Source organism: Ahaetulla prasina, chromosome 2 (assembly GCF_028640845.1).
Source record: "Ahaetulla prasina isolate Xishuangbanna chromosome 2, ASM2864084v1, whole genome shotgun sequence".
Taxonomy (NCBI): Eukaryota; Metazoa; Chordata; class Lepidosauria; order Squamata; family Colubridae; genus Ahaetulla; species Ahaetulla prasina.
The window spans coordinates 91913808-91931245 of NC_080540.1; the positions used below are offsets into that span (position 1 = coordinate 91913808).

A 17438-nucleotide genomic window follows, 5' to 3' on the forward strand; every position below is an offset into this window, starting at 1 on the left:
CTGGGAATGTGTAATTTTCAGCTGAAATGGATTCTTCAGAGTTTGGTAAACTGCTTAGAGCTTATAGGTAAGAGTGGGAGAAAACAGACAATTTTGTAAAAACTACCTTTTGATGAAGACATATTATTGCCTCTTAAATCCCTAAAATCTTCAAATGCTAATCAGTTCTAACTAGTAAGGAGATTGCTAGCAGTGTATTCCTATGTTATGCTTCCTATGTTATGCTTTTCTAGGATAACATTTTCTATTTATGTTTTTATAACAGAAGTATAAAATACTTAATTATTCTCTTTATCATTCTTTTGTAATATAAAAACAAGATAAACTACCCCATTAGAGGGGAAAAACCCTTTTCTTTGTTATTGTTTCAGTCATCCAAATTTAATTAGCTAGAATCTGGGGATTTCGGTGCTATTGGCTAAATCAAAAAAGTTGAAAAAAATATTCTCAAAAAGCCTATAGCAAACTACTTGTATATTGTTGCAAAGAACTATGTAGATATTTCCATGAACTTACGAAGAACAGAATTTTACTCAAAGCAGATTTTATCATTTAAGGGTATCCTAACAGTCATGGTTGTAAGTCAATAGCTGTCAAAGAGCCTCTGGTGGCTCAGCAGATTAAGTCTGTCTGTTATTAACACAGCTGCTTGCAATTACTGCAAGTTCAAGTCCCACCAGGCCCAAGGTTGACTCAGCCTTCCATCCTTTATAAGGTAGGTAAAATGAGGACCCAGATTGTTGGGGGCAATAAGTTGACTTTGTATAATATACAAATGGATGAAGACTATTGCTTAACATAGTGTAAGCCGCCCTGAGTCTTTGGAGAAGGGCGGGATATAAATTCAAATTAAAAAAAAAAAGAAACAAGAGAACTGAAGTGAAGCTACTTTGATCTCTCTTCACAATGGAGTTACAGAGTTTGGAACTAGACAAAAAGTTTTTCTTGTTTCCTTGACTGGTATGCTTCTGATAGTGGACACAATGAAATTGTTTTTATTAAAACTGCTTTTAATAATTAATATAATTCATAGATATTGGATACAATCCCTTTTTGATGTCAAGTAACCTAGCTGTCATATTTTGTCATTTCATATAATAGCCAATTGAGTGAGAATTTTACCTTTTCTGAATGAGTGATTTCAAATTAGCAACATTATAAGAGAAAATGGGGAAAATTTGATGTACATTATCCATAGAATTATAAGTTAAGATGATCTCAGTCACTACCTCTCCACCATTAAATTTACTTATTCTTCTTAGGAAAAGTGAAATGTTGCATTTCTTGAATGTTGTAGTTCTCCTTTTTTGCTCTTTCAGTAGCAGTGCATTTCTTGCTTTTGTGGCGTTTACTAGGAATTCTCTTTTCTCTCCATGTTCTAGTTTTAGATAAATTGAGCATGCAATATCTCTCTTCACTTTTCTATTCCCCCTGTTCCGTCCCCTCCCCCAAAAAAACCCTTTTTAGGCATTGTTATGATCAAATTGCATTGGATCTCAAACAATATATTTTTTATATTGTCCATTATACATAGTTTTAATTTGCCATATTTGATAGATACATGCTTTTAATTTGCTGAGAATTTGGGGGCAAGTGAAGACAAAAAAGTCATTTAAAAAAAAAGTATGTTTCCTGTTTGTTAAAATAGTAATAATACTAATACACTCCTTGGCTTATGTCCATTCATTCAATGACTGTTCAAAGTTATGGCAGCACTGAAAAAAATGGATGTACAAGCAGTGTCTGAAGTTTCAGCTGTTGTAGCACCCCCACAATCAAGTAATTGCAATCCAGGTACTAGGATGTCCAGCTCAAAATTATGACATCCCAAGATCATGTGACTGCCATTTGGGACTTTTCCTGCCAGCTTCCCACAAAGTAAATGTGGAACCTGGAGGAAAAGTCTCAAGTCATTCTGGTAAATTGCTTCAGCCTGCACACCCATCTTCCTCTTGGCTCTTGTGAGGCCTCCACTGGGCCTTCTAAGGTCTCCCTGGCCTTCCTTGATTTGCATGAGGCCTCCCAAACCTTCCACGTCCTTCCCCATTCCAATGTGGCACCCCAAGCTCCTTACCTGAGGATCTTGCCACTTCTGATTAATGACCCACACATCTTCACATCTTGAAGTTATGATGGCGATTCAGGCTGTCAGGATTGCTATCACTAATCGATGCAGTCAACATTGCACTTTACAATTGCATCACCTAGTGATGGCAATCCAAGCCCAGATTCCTGTCGTAGCATGTGGACTACATGTAATATTATACCAGGTTTACTGCAGCTGTAACATTTACTAGTAATGATACTAAAGCATTTAGATTGTTGCATTTTAGATTGAAGCCAAAATAATCAATACCTATATGTATTTAATTTAAATGCAATGGTATTTTCAGTGTTGTTTTATTAATGTTCTTGCTACATTTATTTATTTATGAAAATGTATATGGACACCCAACTCATTCTTGGTGACTCTGAGTGACTTACAAATATAAAAACCTAATTTAAATCTTATAGGGGAGGTGGGCCGCATAAAAATTTAATAAATACAATACTAAAAATAACCTATATATTAGAAAATCGTTTGCAAAATATAGCAAATCTATGTATAATCAATAATTGATTAATCATTAATATTAATCCATACTACTTGACTTGTTTCTTAGGGTCGTCCTATTATTTTATGTTCTAGAGAAGATACAGAGAGCTCCAAATTTGCTTACAAAACAATTGAGTTGCCACAGACAGTTGATTGTCTACAGGGAGTCTTGAGTGTGATCCCTCTACAGCTGCTTTCATTCCACCTGGCTGTTCTCAGAGGATATGATGTAAGTTACTTCCATATTTAGTCATTCCAATTAAAGCAAGCACAGTTGGATATTTCCTGGTTTCTTCAAATGGGAAACAAGAATGAGTGATAGGATTTAAACAAATAGCTATAAATAATTGTGGTTTCTATAAAGATGAAGAAATTATTAGCATTTAGGCATCTTTTAACTTGAACCGCGAACTTCAGTAAAGATAGAACTAACCTTCTTGCTTGGTGTGTGATTCATATTATCCAAAATATAGGAATAAGAGCCAAGCAGTGATTTTGATGAGAGTATTTGCAGAATCACTATTTATATAGTATTTGAATACTGTAGACTGTCATTTTCTTAGCATGTAAAAAGATCACAAACAGATGAAAAGATGACAAAGAATGTAGGGTCTGGGATCATGGTACGAATGAAATGAAACAAAGAAAACTTAGAATCAATCAAACTAAGCCAGCTACCTATGGTTATTATTAGTGGTTTTGGCATATATTTACAAATTTGGGAAGGCATACAGCCGTTAGGATATTTTATTTTCCTTTATGTTCCTTTTAAATGGGATAATTTCCATTGTAGTATGATGAAAATCTTTTTTTTTCTTTTTCCAGGTGGATTTCCCGAGAAATTTGGCTAAATCTGTGACTGTAGAATAAGTATTGTGTTACAAAATATAGCCTGATAATTTCATGATGCTAAGTTAGGGTTTGTTTAACCTAACATTGGCTGGTTTTAGTGGGTGAACTCACCACAGGTAACAAATCATGGCTGTTTCTTGATCTGAAGCCATGATCTGAAATTGATTTTCAAATCCTGATTCAACTTGTTATGTCTAAACTTGGACTCCTGGTTTGTTTTTGAATTTTGTCAGTGCAATTTAAGAGTAGTTTTAAAAGATACCATTCATCAGGATAACTGTTCTTCTTTCCCAAATCCTTAATTTTCCAGTTAACATTCTTCTTTCCACGGTGAGCTCTCTATGTGTAAGGCAGACACCAAGCATCTCATTTTCCTTAAAGCTCAATATCCATTTCTCCGGAGGAAAACTAATGAGGGTCATAAGATATAATTAGGGAAACCATACCTTAATATAAAATCACAAAGCCTTATATAATTTTTTTTGTATGTAGCAATCCAAGAGCAAAACATACAATCCTTCTTTCCAGAAAGTATAAAACTCATACAACAAGCCCATTGTCCACATGAACACAGGCAAAATGCACATATTATTAAAGAGACCAATAAATGTGCAAACAACTTTAGAAATAAAAGCAGAAGCATCCATATAAAATATATGTGCACACCTACCATTGCTACAGGCAGCCCTATCCTTTATGTGATAGGATGCTTAGGAAATGGTAGAGAAAGAAATCAGGAGTTCACAGGACAGCTCATAGTTATTTTTTGTCTGAGAGATTGACTCTGATTTGTTTAAATGTCTTTTTTGGGTTTCAAGCAAGTATTCTAATTATTCTGACCCTTTACTTCAAACCATAACTTTTTTTACTGTGAGTTTTTTAACATGAGAGTAATGAACCAATAACCAGCATATTGTTAACTAGAAAATATTTGGAAATATGTCCTTACTTTTTTGGGGGGGTGGGGGGTGGGGAACTGCTTAATGTGCCTTTAAATATTTGTTACATACCTTACTAAGTGCTCTTGCTTGTAGCATTACTGAAATAATCAAATTGCCAAAGAAAGAAAAAAAAACCTGGTGTTTACATATGTTTAATGAATAGTGTTTTTTACAACTGTGCAATATATGTATATAGCTTTTTTTCTGAGTTACTGTGAATAAATCAACACTATGAGCAGTCTGATGCTATACCTGTTTACTCAAACTAAGTCCTTATGAAATTGGTAAGATTTGCTTTTGGGTACATGTACATACAATGGTTGTCTTACTTTTAAATACAAAGTATTTATAAATACGCATGTATAGCATTTAAGTTATTTAGCATATGGGTTACCTCTACTAGTAGATAATGCCTAGGAATTAATCCTTGTTAATTAAGTTTCAATTAATTTGATATATTACACATCTCATTAAGGCAGAATAAATGATGCAGTCACTCTCATCTGACCTGCCAAAGCAGCTCAAACAACCATAGAATTCTATTCTGTGGTTTGGTTAACGTAACTAAATCAGGAACTCTTGTTCTGCCTGCTTACAAACCAGAGTTGGAAGCTATGGGACAGCCAAGCAGAAATGTTCAAAGACCATTAATGAATCTGGTTTAAACATAATATGTGAATACAGTCACTTGTATATTGACTATTTTATTTTGGGCAGTTGTACTTTTAACTGAATTTCTATTGCATTTACCTGACTTTTTATATTTCTGTACTGTTGTTAATGAAAACTTCTCAAACATCCTTTAAAGTTGATTGTGTTTTTGTTGAACTGTTGTGTTTAGATAAAATACATTATACATGCCTCAGACTATATTTTCTTGAATAGTTGTATTTAACCCTATAAATTTACTGCATATTTTGTGAGTACGTTTCTACTTAACCATCATACAACAAAACACTATGCAAATTAAAGAAATCATTGATTACAAAAATGTCTTGATTTTGCTGCATCTGATTTTTTTTTTTACTAGAGCTATTATGTATAAAAGCTGTCGACAATATTCTGTGACTAAGCAGAATGGCTCACATTTTATTTTTAAAGTCTGGAGTCAGTGGCAGATTCTAAGCAAAAATTTGGAGAAACAGTTAGAAAGAGCGCAAACCCCAATCCCCAGTGGATTCTAGTTAGGATGTTCTAAATCCTGTATCTGTCTTTGAAGGACATAGGCCTTCAGATGTTCATAGAAAAGAGAACGAGAATATTCTCATAGAATAGGTGCATGTGGTGGTGAGGACTTGCTATAGTTTTAATCTGGTCAGGTGTAAAACTCCCATTTATCAGAGGTTGAACTGATTATTTTGATCCATTATGTTGCCCTCGGCGTGCCAGGATGCTTTATTGCCCTTCCTTCTGTTCTATCTAGGCATGTAAACACAATTTTAAACTACCATATAAAAATGTATAGGGATATGTTTGAGGCTGAAATACTTTGTAAATACAATATAGATGCTGCTAGAGACTTGACATTTTTGTTTGTTACATATTAACCTGCCACTTTAGGACAAGTCTTTATAGGGATTTAATAGGGATTTAAAATGAGTCTGGGGCCTTTCCAATGCACACATTTTATTAAACAACATAACACTTTAGTGAGTTGTAACTGACATAATCAAACGTATAGAGTGGTTGAACTGATGTAGCTTTATCACTAATTAGATTTATATCCCATCTTTATTTTATGTAATTCAAAGCAAATCTAATTTCCCCTCCACAAAAACTCCTTGAGATAGATTGGGCTAAGAGAGAATGACTGGCCCAAAGTCACCTGACTGACTTTGATGCATAGGGGAGGACTAGAACTCCCAGTTTCTAGTTTAGTATCTTAATGACTACACCTAACTGGTTCTTGTTTAAAAAATGGTATGACCCAGGAGCATGTAGGTAGGTGATGATACAGCTGCAGGTTGCACACTAGAGGCATTGAAAATACTTGCCAATTAACATATATAATCTGTTAAAAACCCATTGTATTAAGACCTGATAGCAGAATAACACAATTGGAATGGCCCTTGGAGGTCTTCTAGTCCAAACCTCTGCTCAAAGAATCTGTATGCCATTTCAGACAAATAGTTATCCAATCTCTAATTAAAAATCCCCATGATGGGAGAACTCTCAACTTCTGGAGGCAACTCATTCCACGATTAATTGTTCTGTCAGGAAATTTCTCCTTAGTTCTAGGCTGGTTCTCTCCTTGATTACTTTCCATCCATTGCTTCTTGTCCTGCCTTCAGGTGCTTTAGATAGGTTGTTCCTGTCTTCTTTGTGGCAGCTCCTTAGATATTGGAAAACTGCTATCGTGTCACCTCTAATCCTTTTTTATTAAACTAGCCATACCCAATTCCTGCAACTGTTCTTCATATGTTTTAGCCTCCAGTCCCTTAATCATCATTGTTGCTCTTCTCTGCACTCTTAGTCTCAACATCTTTTTAATATTGTGGTGACCAAAACTGGATGCAGTATTCCAAGTGTGGTCTTACAAGGCATTACAAGGCATTATAAATTGTTATTAACACTTCACATGATCTTGATTCTATGCCTCTGCTAATGCAGCCTAGAACTGCCGTCAGCCAGACAATGTCGGCCGGCGACCCCCAGGGGGAGGGCCTTCTCTGTGGGGGCCCCAGCCCTCTGGAACGAACTACCTCCAACGTTGCGCCAACTCTCTGACCTCCGAGCCTTCCGGCGTGAGCTGAAGACTCTTATTTCATCGAGCAGGACTGGCTTAATAGTTTTAATTGTTTTTTAATGGGTTTTAGTAAATTTTTACATTTCAGCCAATTTAAAATTAGTTTTTTAAAATTGCTCTTAACTTTTGTATTATTGCTTTTACTTGGCTGTAAACCGCCCTGAGTCCTTCGGGAGAAGGGCGGTATAAAAGTTGAAATAATAAATAAATAAACTGCATATGCTTTTTTGGCAGCTGCAGCACACTGCTGACTCATTTAGAATCCACTAGGACTCCAAGATCCCTCTCTGTTACTACAATTGAGCCAGGTGCCACCTGTTTTATACCCATGCATTTGGTTTTCTTGCCTAAATGCAACTACTTTCCTCACCATTGAATTTCATTTTGTTAAATAGGGCCCAGTGTTCAAGTATGTCAAGATCCTTCTGTATCTTCAGCTTATCTTCTGCAGTATTGACAATTCCTGCCAGCTTGGATAATGCTGATGAGTTTTATTCTTAAATATTGACCTTGAAGTCTATCTCCTAGCATATTAGGTCTTAAGTAAAAGATGTGATACTTGGGGTGTGTGTGTGTATACGTATGCACACACACAATGTTATATTGCTGATAACCTTTTAAAATCCTACATCAATCAACAACTGCATAAATCTAATGAAGTGAACTAAAACTCATGGGAACTTAATGCCTTTTAATAAAAGTGTTAATCAGAAAGGATGCTATCAGGCATCTCCTAATTTTGGGCTACCATAGACAAACAGTTCTCTGCAACAATTCTCTGGAACTATGGGAAGTACTCCTGAATACACTGATGCCCATGACATTAGGTTGCAAACCCCTACTATTTTCATCATTTAAAATAGAAAAGCAGAAAGATTTGATAGATTTTTATATTTGGTTTTGGGTCAAGGATGAACCACATAGTTGCCTTTGAAAATATAATCTATAGCCAGTAAAAATGCATTTTAAGAATAAAACAATAAAAAACACACCTGGGCAGGCACAAACAATCAAGACCAAGAACTTAACATAACGGCCCCAATCAGAAGGTAAGTTGCTTTTTTAAAAAATTTATATCATATATGTGGAAGTAAAGCAACTTGGGGGTAGACCTTGAAAGTCCAGCTGTTAAAAAGGAGTACATTTGTAAGTGGGAGGTTAGGATTTTCTTAACAGTGTTCCCTAAGGCAACTTTCACTGTACAAGAATATCTCAGACATTTCCTTCCATTCTCTCCTTATTAACAAAAATGACGCCACCAGCATAAAGAGCTGTCTCGTTTCAAATATCCAGACCAGCCAATTATTTCTGAAAAACCATTAAAACATAGCCCGATGAAGATCTTAATCCGTATGATCCTTACCATTTTTCCTCAGAATCTCTGCTTGTTTTCTTTACCACCAATTGGTATTTTCTGTCATTTCAATAGATCCTCCCAAAGACATTCTTGGATCTCAGTAGTCCTTTATAAAAATAGAAAAGAATAGAATAGAATAGAATAGAATAGAATAGAATAGAATAGAATAGAATAGAATTTTTATTGGCCGAGTGTGATTGGACACACAAGGAATTTGTCTTGGTGCATATGTTGTCAGTGTACATAAAAGAAGAACAGAAAAGATACCTTCATCAAGGTACAACATTTACAACACAAATGATGGTCATAGGGTACAAATTTAACACTTAATGATACAACACTTAACGGGTACAAATAAGCAATCAGGAACAATCAATATCAATATAAATCATAAGGATTACCAGCAACAAAGTTACAGTCACAGTCATAAGTGGAAAGAGATTGGTGATGGGAACAATGAGAAGATTAATAGTAGTGCAGATTTAGTAAATAGTTTGACAGTGTTGAGGGAATTATTTGTTTAGCAGTGTGATGGCCTTCGGAAAAAACTGTTCTTGTGTCTAGTTGTTCTGGTGTGCAGTGCTCTATAGCGTCGTTTTGAGGGTAGGAGTTGAAACAGTTTATGTCCAGGATGTGAGGGATCTGTAACTATTTTCACGGCCCTCTTCTTGATTCGTGCAGTATACAGGTCCTCAGTGGAACACAGGTTGGTAGCAATTATTTTTTCTGCAGTTCTAATTATCCTCTGAAGTCTGTGTCTTTCTTGTTGGGTTGCAGAACCGAACCAGACAGTTATAGAGGTGCAAATGACAGACTCAATAATTCCTTTGTAGAACTGGATCAGCAGCTCCTTGGGCAGTTTGAGCATTCTGAGTTGGCGCAGAAAGAACATTCTTTGTTGTCCTTTTTTGATGATGTTTTTGATGTTAGCTGTCCATTTTAGATCTTGCGATATGATAGAACCTAGAAATTTGAAGGTTTCTACTGTTGATACTGTGTTGTCTAGTATTGTGAGAGGTGGAAGTATGGAAGGGTTTCTCCTAAAGTCTACCACCATTTCTACGGTTTTGAGTGTGTTCAGTTCCAGATTGTTTCGGTCGCACCACAAGGCTAGTCGTTCGACCTCTCGTCTATATGCTGATTCGTCATTGTCTCGAATGAGATCAATCACTGTTGTGTCATCTGCGAATTTCAGTAGTTTAACAGATGGATCATTGGAGATGCAGTCATTGGTATACAGAGAAGAGAAGTGGAGAGAGCACACAGCCTTGGGGGGCTCCTGTGCTAATTGTACAGGTATCTGATGTGATCCTGCTTAGCTTCACCTGCTGCTTCCTGTTTGTAGGAAGCTTGTGATCCACTTACAAGTCTGTTCCGGTACCTGTAGCCGGTTTAGCTTAGTTAGAAGAATGTCTGGAATGATGGTATTGAATGCTGAAATAAAGTCTACAAAGAGGACCCTTGCATAGGTCTTTGGACACTCAAGATGTTGTAGGATGTAGTGCAAAGCCATATTAACAGCATCATCTGTTGATCTATTTACTCGGTATGCAAATTGCAGGGGATCAAACAGCGCATCCGTGATGGTTTTCAAGTAGGAAAGCATTAGCCTTTCAAAGGTTTTCATGACTACAGATGTTAAAGCAACTGGTCTGTAGTCATTCAGTTCCTTGATGGTGGGCTTCTTCAGCACTGGGATGATGGTAGAGCGTTTGAAGCAAGAAGGAACATAGCACATCTCTAGTGACTTATTGAAGATATGGGTGAAGAGGGGGGCCAATTGGTCAGAACAGACTTTTAAGCAAGAAGGAGTTATCTTGTCTGGGCCTGGAGCTTTTCCTGGCTTTTGTCTGTGAAGGTATCTATGCTTTTCTATGAAGAGAATAATCCACATTTCAAAAACCATACACAATAGTGCCACTTTGATACTGGGCAAATAAATACCCATAATTAAAACAAATCAATTCCTCTTCTCTTACCCAACCCTAAAACTTAAGTTTGGAAAAAAAGGCACAGAAGTTTCTGATGCAAGAATCTTCTGTAGTCTTACCTCTCATCTATTAAATCCTGCAGCTTTTTAGCACAACTAGGGAAAATGGTTATTCTTTTTTTTTTTATAAAAAAAGTTTTATTTTTACAATCATATCAAATAATTCATCCAATGTACAGTTATATACAATTAGTCGGGCTTGCCCAGTCACCACCCCCCTTTTTAACACTCTTCCCTCTTCTACCTTCTTCTACTTTCCAGACCTTCCTCTCCTTCTCTTATCTACATCCTCTCCTCCCTCCACCCTACACCTTCCTTCTTCCTCTTCTACCCCTCTTCCTTCCTCTTCTCCTCTTTCCTACCTCCTACTCTCTCTTTTCTCCCTCCCCACCGTTCTAAAATGGTAACTGGGCAGACCCGACCCTGCATTAATTATATTTATACATCTTCAATAATCCCTGTACATTAACCATCACTCCATCTCTACCAAACCCCCCCAATTCCCCTCCCCCTTACCCCCCACCCCCCACCCCGACTTCCCAGAACAAAATGCAGGGTATCAAAACTAACAATCATAATCCAAAATAATTCCTAAATTATAATCTCTAGTCACACCACACTTAGTCACACTCTCAATTCCCTCTCCTTCAAAATATATCTGATACAAAATATTTCCTAAATTTACTCATATGCTATTCGATATTTTTTTATCTGATACTTATTTTGAATATAATCAATCCACATTTTCCATTCTAAAATATATTTTTCTAGTGTATAGTCTTTCAAGTAAGCGGAGATTTTTGCCATCTCTGCCAGATTTGATACTTTGAGTGTCCATTCTTCAATTGTAGGTAATTCTTCTTTCTTCCAATACTGAGCAATCAAAAGTCTTGCGGCTGTTATTAAGTTCAAAATCAATTTAGTCTCTATAGCTGTACAGTCCATAATAATTCCTAGTAGAAAAAACTGCGGAGTAAACTTAATCTTCTTTTTCAAAATATTCTGCATGATCCACCATACTTTAATCCAAAATGCTTTAACTTTTTTACAAGTCCACCATATATGGTAATAAGTGGCATCTTCACAATCGCATCTCCAACATTTAGCCTGTACATTAGGATACATACATGACAACTTTTTGGGGTCTAAATGCCATCTATAAAACATCTTATAAAAATTTTCTCTCATGGAAAGTGGTTATTCTTATCTGTCTTAAGCAACCTGTTTCAGGATAGTGCAATAGCTAGCCTAATTCTTCATATCAACTAGCAAGAGAGAGGGGATCGGAAGAGATGATGACTGCTGTTAAAATGAGCAACCTTATTGTGCTTGCTCATTTTCATTTGTTCCTTCCCTTTCTCTCTCATGTCAGGGAAGACCACCTTTTATTCCCCACGTCAAGCATGTTCTGGCAAGCACAATAGTTTCCACTGCCTTGTCTGTAGAGAAGGAGAGGTTATGAAGCAAAAGAAGACAAATGAGCATTTCAAGAGAGAAGTAACCATTACCTAATGTTTATTCTCTGGGGAGCGAGAACACAGATGAGCAATAGGATGAGATAGCTGTTCTAAGACCAATCATTTGCCCTGCATAAAGAAGGCAGAGAGATACAAACAGCAGGTCCTTCCTTTTGTGGTAAGAAAAAGATGCCAAATAACCATTGCCCTACTTGCCAAAAATATATTGTGCCTACTGCCAGGTAGCCAAATGTAGAGGTGGCACTGTGAGAGGGAATCTAAGGGCTTTGAGTGCTGGCAAAAAGCATTCCCTACTGTCCATAAATCAGATGCTTTTATTATTATTTTCTTTTAAAGGTAGCATTAAGCATAGTTTCCCCCCAAAGGGATAAATTTCTCATGGAGTTACATTCTTAAGTTTGTTTTGTTGTACAAAAATGGGTCGGTAAGGAGGTAAACTGTGGCTGCAACATATACCTTTTGTCAGTGGTGGGATTCAAATAATTTAACAAACGGTTCTCTGCCCTAATGATTTCTTCCAACAACCAGTTTGTCAAACTGCTCAGAAAGTTAACAACCGGTTCTCCCTCAAGTGGTGCGAACTGGCTGAATTCCACCACTGCCTTTTATGCTATTCTGAGTAAGACAACCTTGATTTTGTATTCATGGTTTTGGAGATGTGGGTTTGGCACAATAGTTGCCAAAGGTTGAAGCAAAAACATGAGAGCTCAATTGAAGGCAGCTGTATAGTTGCATGGGCTAAATCCTCCCCTTTGTCTGAACTCATGTTTTTGCTATAAACCACCCAGGATTACAGTATATTGTATGTAAGAGGAAAATAAGTAAATAAAAAGAATTTATTAGACAATGATCAAAATATTCAACTGGACAACACTTCAGGGACATTTGGGTACTTCCTAAAAAGAGGTATATATGCCAACTTTTTTAAATGACACATCTGTCATTAGGTAGCACACTATATCACAATATATCCAATCACTTTTTAATCTAGACTATTATGTGAACTTGGCCGGAGTATATCAGTTTATAAGCACTACCTCTAATAGAAAAGGGGATTGAGAAAACTACAGGTAAAATACAAGTACTTTACAATGGCTAATTCTGCCCATCCTACTTGCATTTACCCTACCTCATGCCATAATTAAACTAAATCAGTGCATTTAAAAACAGAGCAATTTTTCTTGTACTCTTATGTTGATAAGAGTACCATTTCTGTTCTTGTGAAAAGTGGACGATTACCGGGGAGCAGACATTAGTCATGATGTACTTTCAAACTGAGCCACCGAATCGGAAAACTCGGTCTTAGCCAAGGTCACGCACAAGGCGTCAGCATTTCTGCCTCCGAGGCACAGATAACTTCGCCTCCAAGGAGCCCACCTCCCCCTCCACCCGCCCCCCACACCCTCTTAAGAGGAAGGCGGCTGTCGCGCCTACTTTATATAGTGGTCTTCGGACTCGCCTCCGAAAGCTGGTTGGTAGACACCTGCCGAACGTCCGCCGCGATTGGGTAGCACGGGTGCTCATCAGCATGCCTGGTTCTGGTGCGGCCTGTGAGGCTCTGAGGGAGGCCATTGCGGCTCAAGAGTGTATGAGAGCTTGATAAAGACGTAAAGCGGCTCGCCCGGGGGCACCAGAGGAGGTGAGGCGGGAGCGGAGGGGGGGTGAGGTTTTCTGCGGGGCGGGCAGGCGGGGCAGCCGAGGGGGCTTGGCGATGACAGCGGCAGGAGCGGCGCCCCTCTAGGGCTTTAGCCTCCCCCCTCCCCCACCCGGCGGTTTGCCTGGAAAGTTTCCCCGGCATCGCGTCGCCTCTTCGGCCTCCTGGCTGGGCGCGGGTACCGCAGAGGCTCCGCTCGGAGCCCCAAGGCGGCTTCCTGCCCTTGCGCTCCCCCCGCCCTGTTGCCGCGGCGCGCCTCTTCTGCGCTCGGGTGCCTGGAAAGGGGGCCCTCGGTCGCCCTTGCGCAGAGCCCGTCGCAGTCCGTGGGGTCGTTGGGGAAAGAGCCCAGTCCTGGCCGTCTTGAAGGAGCCCCGGTCGGGTGTCGTCAGGCATGGTCGGGCCGGCTGGACCCGAGCTCTTGCCTCGGTAGGGACGAGCATATGTTAACGCCCGGTTCGGGCTACATCCCTGCCTCTCCCTTGGCGCTGCGTCCTTTCCTTTTACTATTGCCAGCTCGTCCGAGGTGTTGGTGGCTGCTGGTGCTCTGTCTGTCAATTGAGGTGATTGATCGGAGGGTGGATTACTCCGATCTGCCCTCGGAGGCATTACAGGAGATTGAACAACTTTTGGGGGCAAATGATTTCAAAATCGTGAGGGCAAAGCAGGGAAAGGCATTCCTTTGCACCCATGGTTTTTATTTTATTTTTTAAATCTTTTTCAGAGGCTCACAGAGCAGGATCTTCTGCAGAAAAGGCATAGCGAAGTAAATCATTTCCCAGTCTTGAGTTAGGGATAGTTTTATCTCTATCATATCAAGGAAGCATGCTTTCGAATTAACATGTTTCTATTCCGCCGACAGTCACCATACATATATATATGTATGTATGTATGTATGTATGTGTATGAATGTATGTATGTATGTGAGGTCAAACATGTTTTAGTCATCATCTCTTCTACTCTGAACCAATCATAGATGAGAGAAATGTACACAGTGAATAGAATCTCATCTTATTTCCTTTTTTAATTTTCGATAGAGAGTAGAAACTAACAGAGGGGTGAGGGACCTCTTGGCAGGAAATCCTTCCCATAATGTCCTCTCTCTCCAAGGTGAGATTTTATTTTTTTTAGTTTTTCCAAAGATGTTATTGCGTTTAAGAGTTAAGAAATAGGTAAGCAAAAGCAGCAGTAACTCCTGTTCCTGTCTTTTAAGGGTGCAGCTTTGGTTATAACAGGAAAAGGAGGGCTGGCCTCAGTGCTGCCCATTGAGAAAGCAAGAGCAGTTGTCTCTTTTTCTCTTTACCTAGACAGCATACAGGAAAATCTCAGAAGGATGGTGTCACTTGCTATATATTCAGATGTACTATCGTTTTGAATGGTGTTGGGAGGATTACACTTAATCGCTTTAGGGGTCCATTATCACCAAGGGAAAGAAGGTTAAGGAGCAAGTTAGATTGACAGTTCCTCCTCCAAATAAAGTCTTCTCTTGATAACTCCTCTCTTAATTGTTTGCTCTTTCTTCTTTGTTCTGCATAGTAAGATGAGGCAACTGAACTAGACACCACTCTCAGTGTCCCTTTTAAATATCTGCATATTTTGCCCAAAATGTGAGGCTAAGCTGACAAGCGAGAAATTAGACAGCAGCAGCCATGATTACATAGCTTTTCCTGTCCAGAAAATCTCAGGAAATTGGTAGATTACAGGCCTCTGACAAGTTACTCGCCCTCCAAGAAAATTCAGTTTACTGAGCTGTAGCTGAACCATTTTGCTACCCAGAAGTAGTACAAGTCCAGATTTACATGGTAGAGAATGATGCTCCTGTCACAATCCTGTTGCTTCATCAGTTAATAAGAGGAATGGTGAATGAGTGAACAAAATATACTGCTGTTATCTGAAGGAACAGGGCCCAGAAAACATGAACAAGAGGGATTGGTAGTATATTTCTTTCCTGTAATTAACATGCTTTTCTTAACACTCATTCCCAGAACTATGCTATACAGGAGAAACGTGTTAAAGCTGTAGTCACTACTTCTATACAACCTTTCAGCTTTTTTCATTGTATAATTTGTATAATGCATTCTATGACTTGGCCAATGCAACAAGAAGAATGTATTTTATCTAATTCCAAGAGCAATCTGGATTTTATGAAGGATTCACTTGATTGGACCTAATCTTATTTGAGGGTCAGTGTAGTGGTTATGTTAATAATGTGAGTGTAGTTGCTTCTCTCACTTTTGGTCTCCTTAAAGTAAAAGGTGAGAGTCCCATAATGTTCCTTCCTATCCAAAGCTCTTTTTTAAAATTGAACCCGCTCCTTTATAATTATAATTTATAATTATTTCTTTCAGTTTCAAGCAAAAAGTCCAAAAGAGATTTTCAAGTAGAAACAAAGCTAGACTAAGTCTTCTTTAATCAAAGCAATCAGTTTTGCCATCTCTGCCAACTCCATTAACCTTATCGTTCATTCTTCTATTGTGGGAATTTGTAAGTCCTTCCCTCTGCATACAAAAGTCTTTCTGCTATTGTCATATATAAAAACAAAATCCCATGGTTTTTTCCTGTTTTATCTATCAAATCTAAAAAAAAACCTCATCTGGTTTGAATTGTACATTTATTTTAAGAGTTCTCTGAATTAAAGTACATATCTGAACCCTATATTTCACAGCTGTCTTGCATGTCCACCAAAGATGGTAAAAAGTACCTTTACATTAATTACATTTCCAATATATATTTGACACACTCTTATATACCAACCTTTACATCTTCCCTCTTCCTCTTTGTTCCCATGCTGGGTAAAACATATTCCTAGCTTTCCCATCCCAGCCTACAGAACTGCAATTTCCTTTTTTGTTATTGTATTTATTTATTTTATTTTTCCCTCTTAATCACCCCTTTAAGTTGCAACCAAGGAGAGAGCTGCTTTAATGTTGTGAAGCTGAACTGTGAGTTGTTCCCTGCTACAGAGTTTCTGTTATGTTACTGAGAAAAATAGGAATGAATGAAAACCAACTTTTCTATTGCTTTGATTACAAGTCCTTGTTTAATGACTGCTTTGTTAAGTGACCATTCAAAATTATGGTACTGGAAAAGTAACTTTCTGAGCTTTATAAACTCATGTTTATGACCACTGCAGCATCCCCATGGTTCTATGATCAAGATTTAGGTTCTTCACATCTGGTTTGAATTTACGATTACAAGCAGAGTCAGTGGAGAAGTCAGCAGTAAAATCACAAGTCACAGTCATGTAATATCTCACATAATTACCACATTGCTTGGCAAGGGAGTTGCTGGTCCCAGTTACAGTCATAAGCGAGGACTAACGACTGTATCCTTAGCAGGGGTGAAATCCAGCAGGTTCCGACAGGTTCTGGAGAACCGATAGCAGAAATTTTGAGTAGTTCAGAGAACCGGCAAATACCACCTCTGGCTGGCCCCAGAATGGGGTGGGAATGGAGATTTTGCAATATCCTTTCCCTCGAGTGGGGAGAAAATTGGGATTTTGCAGTAACCTTCCCCTGGAGTGGGGTGGGAATGGAGATTTTGCAGGATCCTTCCCCACCACACCCACCAAGCCACACCATGCCCACCAAGCCACACCCACAGAACCTGTAGTAAAAAAAAATGGATTTCACCATTGCCTCAGAGCTATGATGATACCATAAGAAGAAGAAAAAGGAAGTGTCTGTGTTAATGTCAGAGAAGAGGATTGTGAAGGGGAAGTAAAGTCATTTGTTTGTACAAATTGCTGGGCAATCAAAAAAAAGGGGCTATTGAGGCAAGTGTAAATCCTAAAAGGAAAAGGCAGGTATTGGTGACTGGTCCACACC

The 17438-nt window shown here is 38.4% G+C and overlaps 2 protein-coding genes across 4 annotated transcripts in view; both read left to right on the forward strand.

Annotated features, from left to right (window-relative positions):
- The window catches only part of GFPT2 (glutamine-fructose-6-phosphate transaminase 2), a 28957-nt gene extending 23577 nt beyond the window's left edge, over positions 1-5380 (forward strand). Inside the window, exons 18-19 of the mRNA XM_058169750.1 lie at positions 2664-2825; positions 3422-5380. Coding sequence (XP_058025733.1) covers positions 2664-2825; positions 3422-3466 — 207 coding nt within the window. The 3' untranslated portion in view covers positions 3467-5380. The remainder of the gene's footprint in view (positions 1-2663; positions 2826-3421) is intronic.
- An 8063-nt stretch (positions 5381-13443) lies between these two features.
- The window catches only part of MAPK9 (mitogen-activated protein kinase 9), a 43718-nt gene continuing 39723 nt past the window's right edge, over positions 13444-17438 (forward strand). For 2 of the 3 annotated variants that reach the window (XM_058168289.1, XM_058168291.1), the window contains exon 1: positions 13445-13599. The gene's annotated coding sequence lies outside the window, so the exon portion shown is untranslated. Of the gene's footprint in view, positions 13600-17438 lie in introns of all 3 variants that reach the window. The other variant, XM_058168290.1, reaches the window with a different exon arrangement.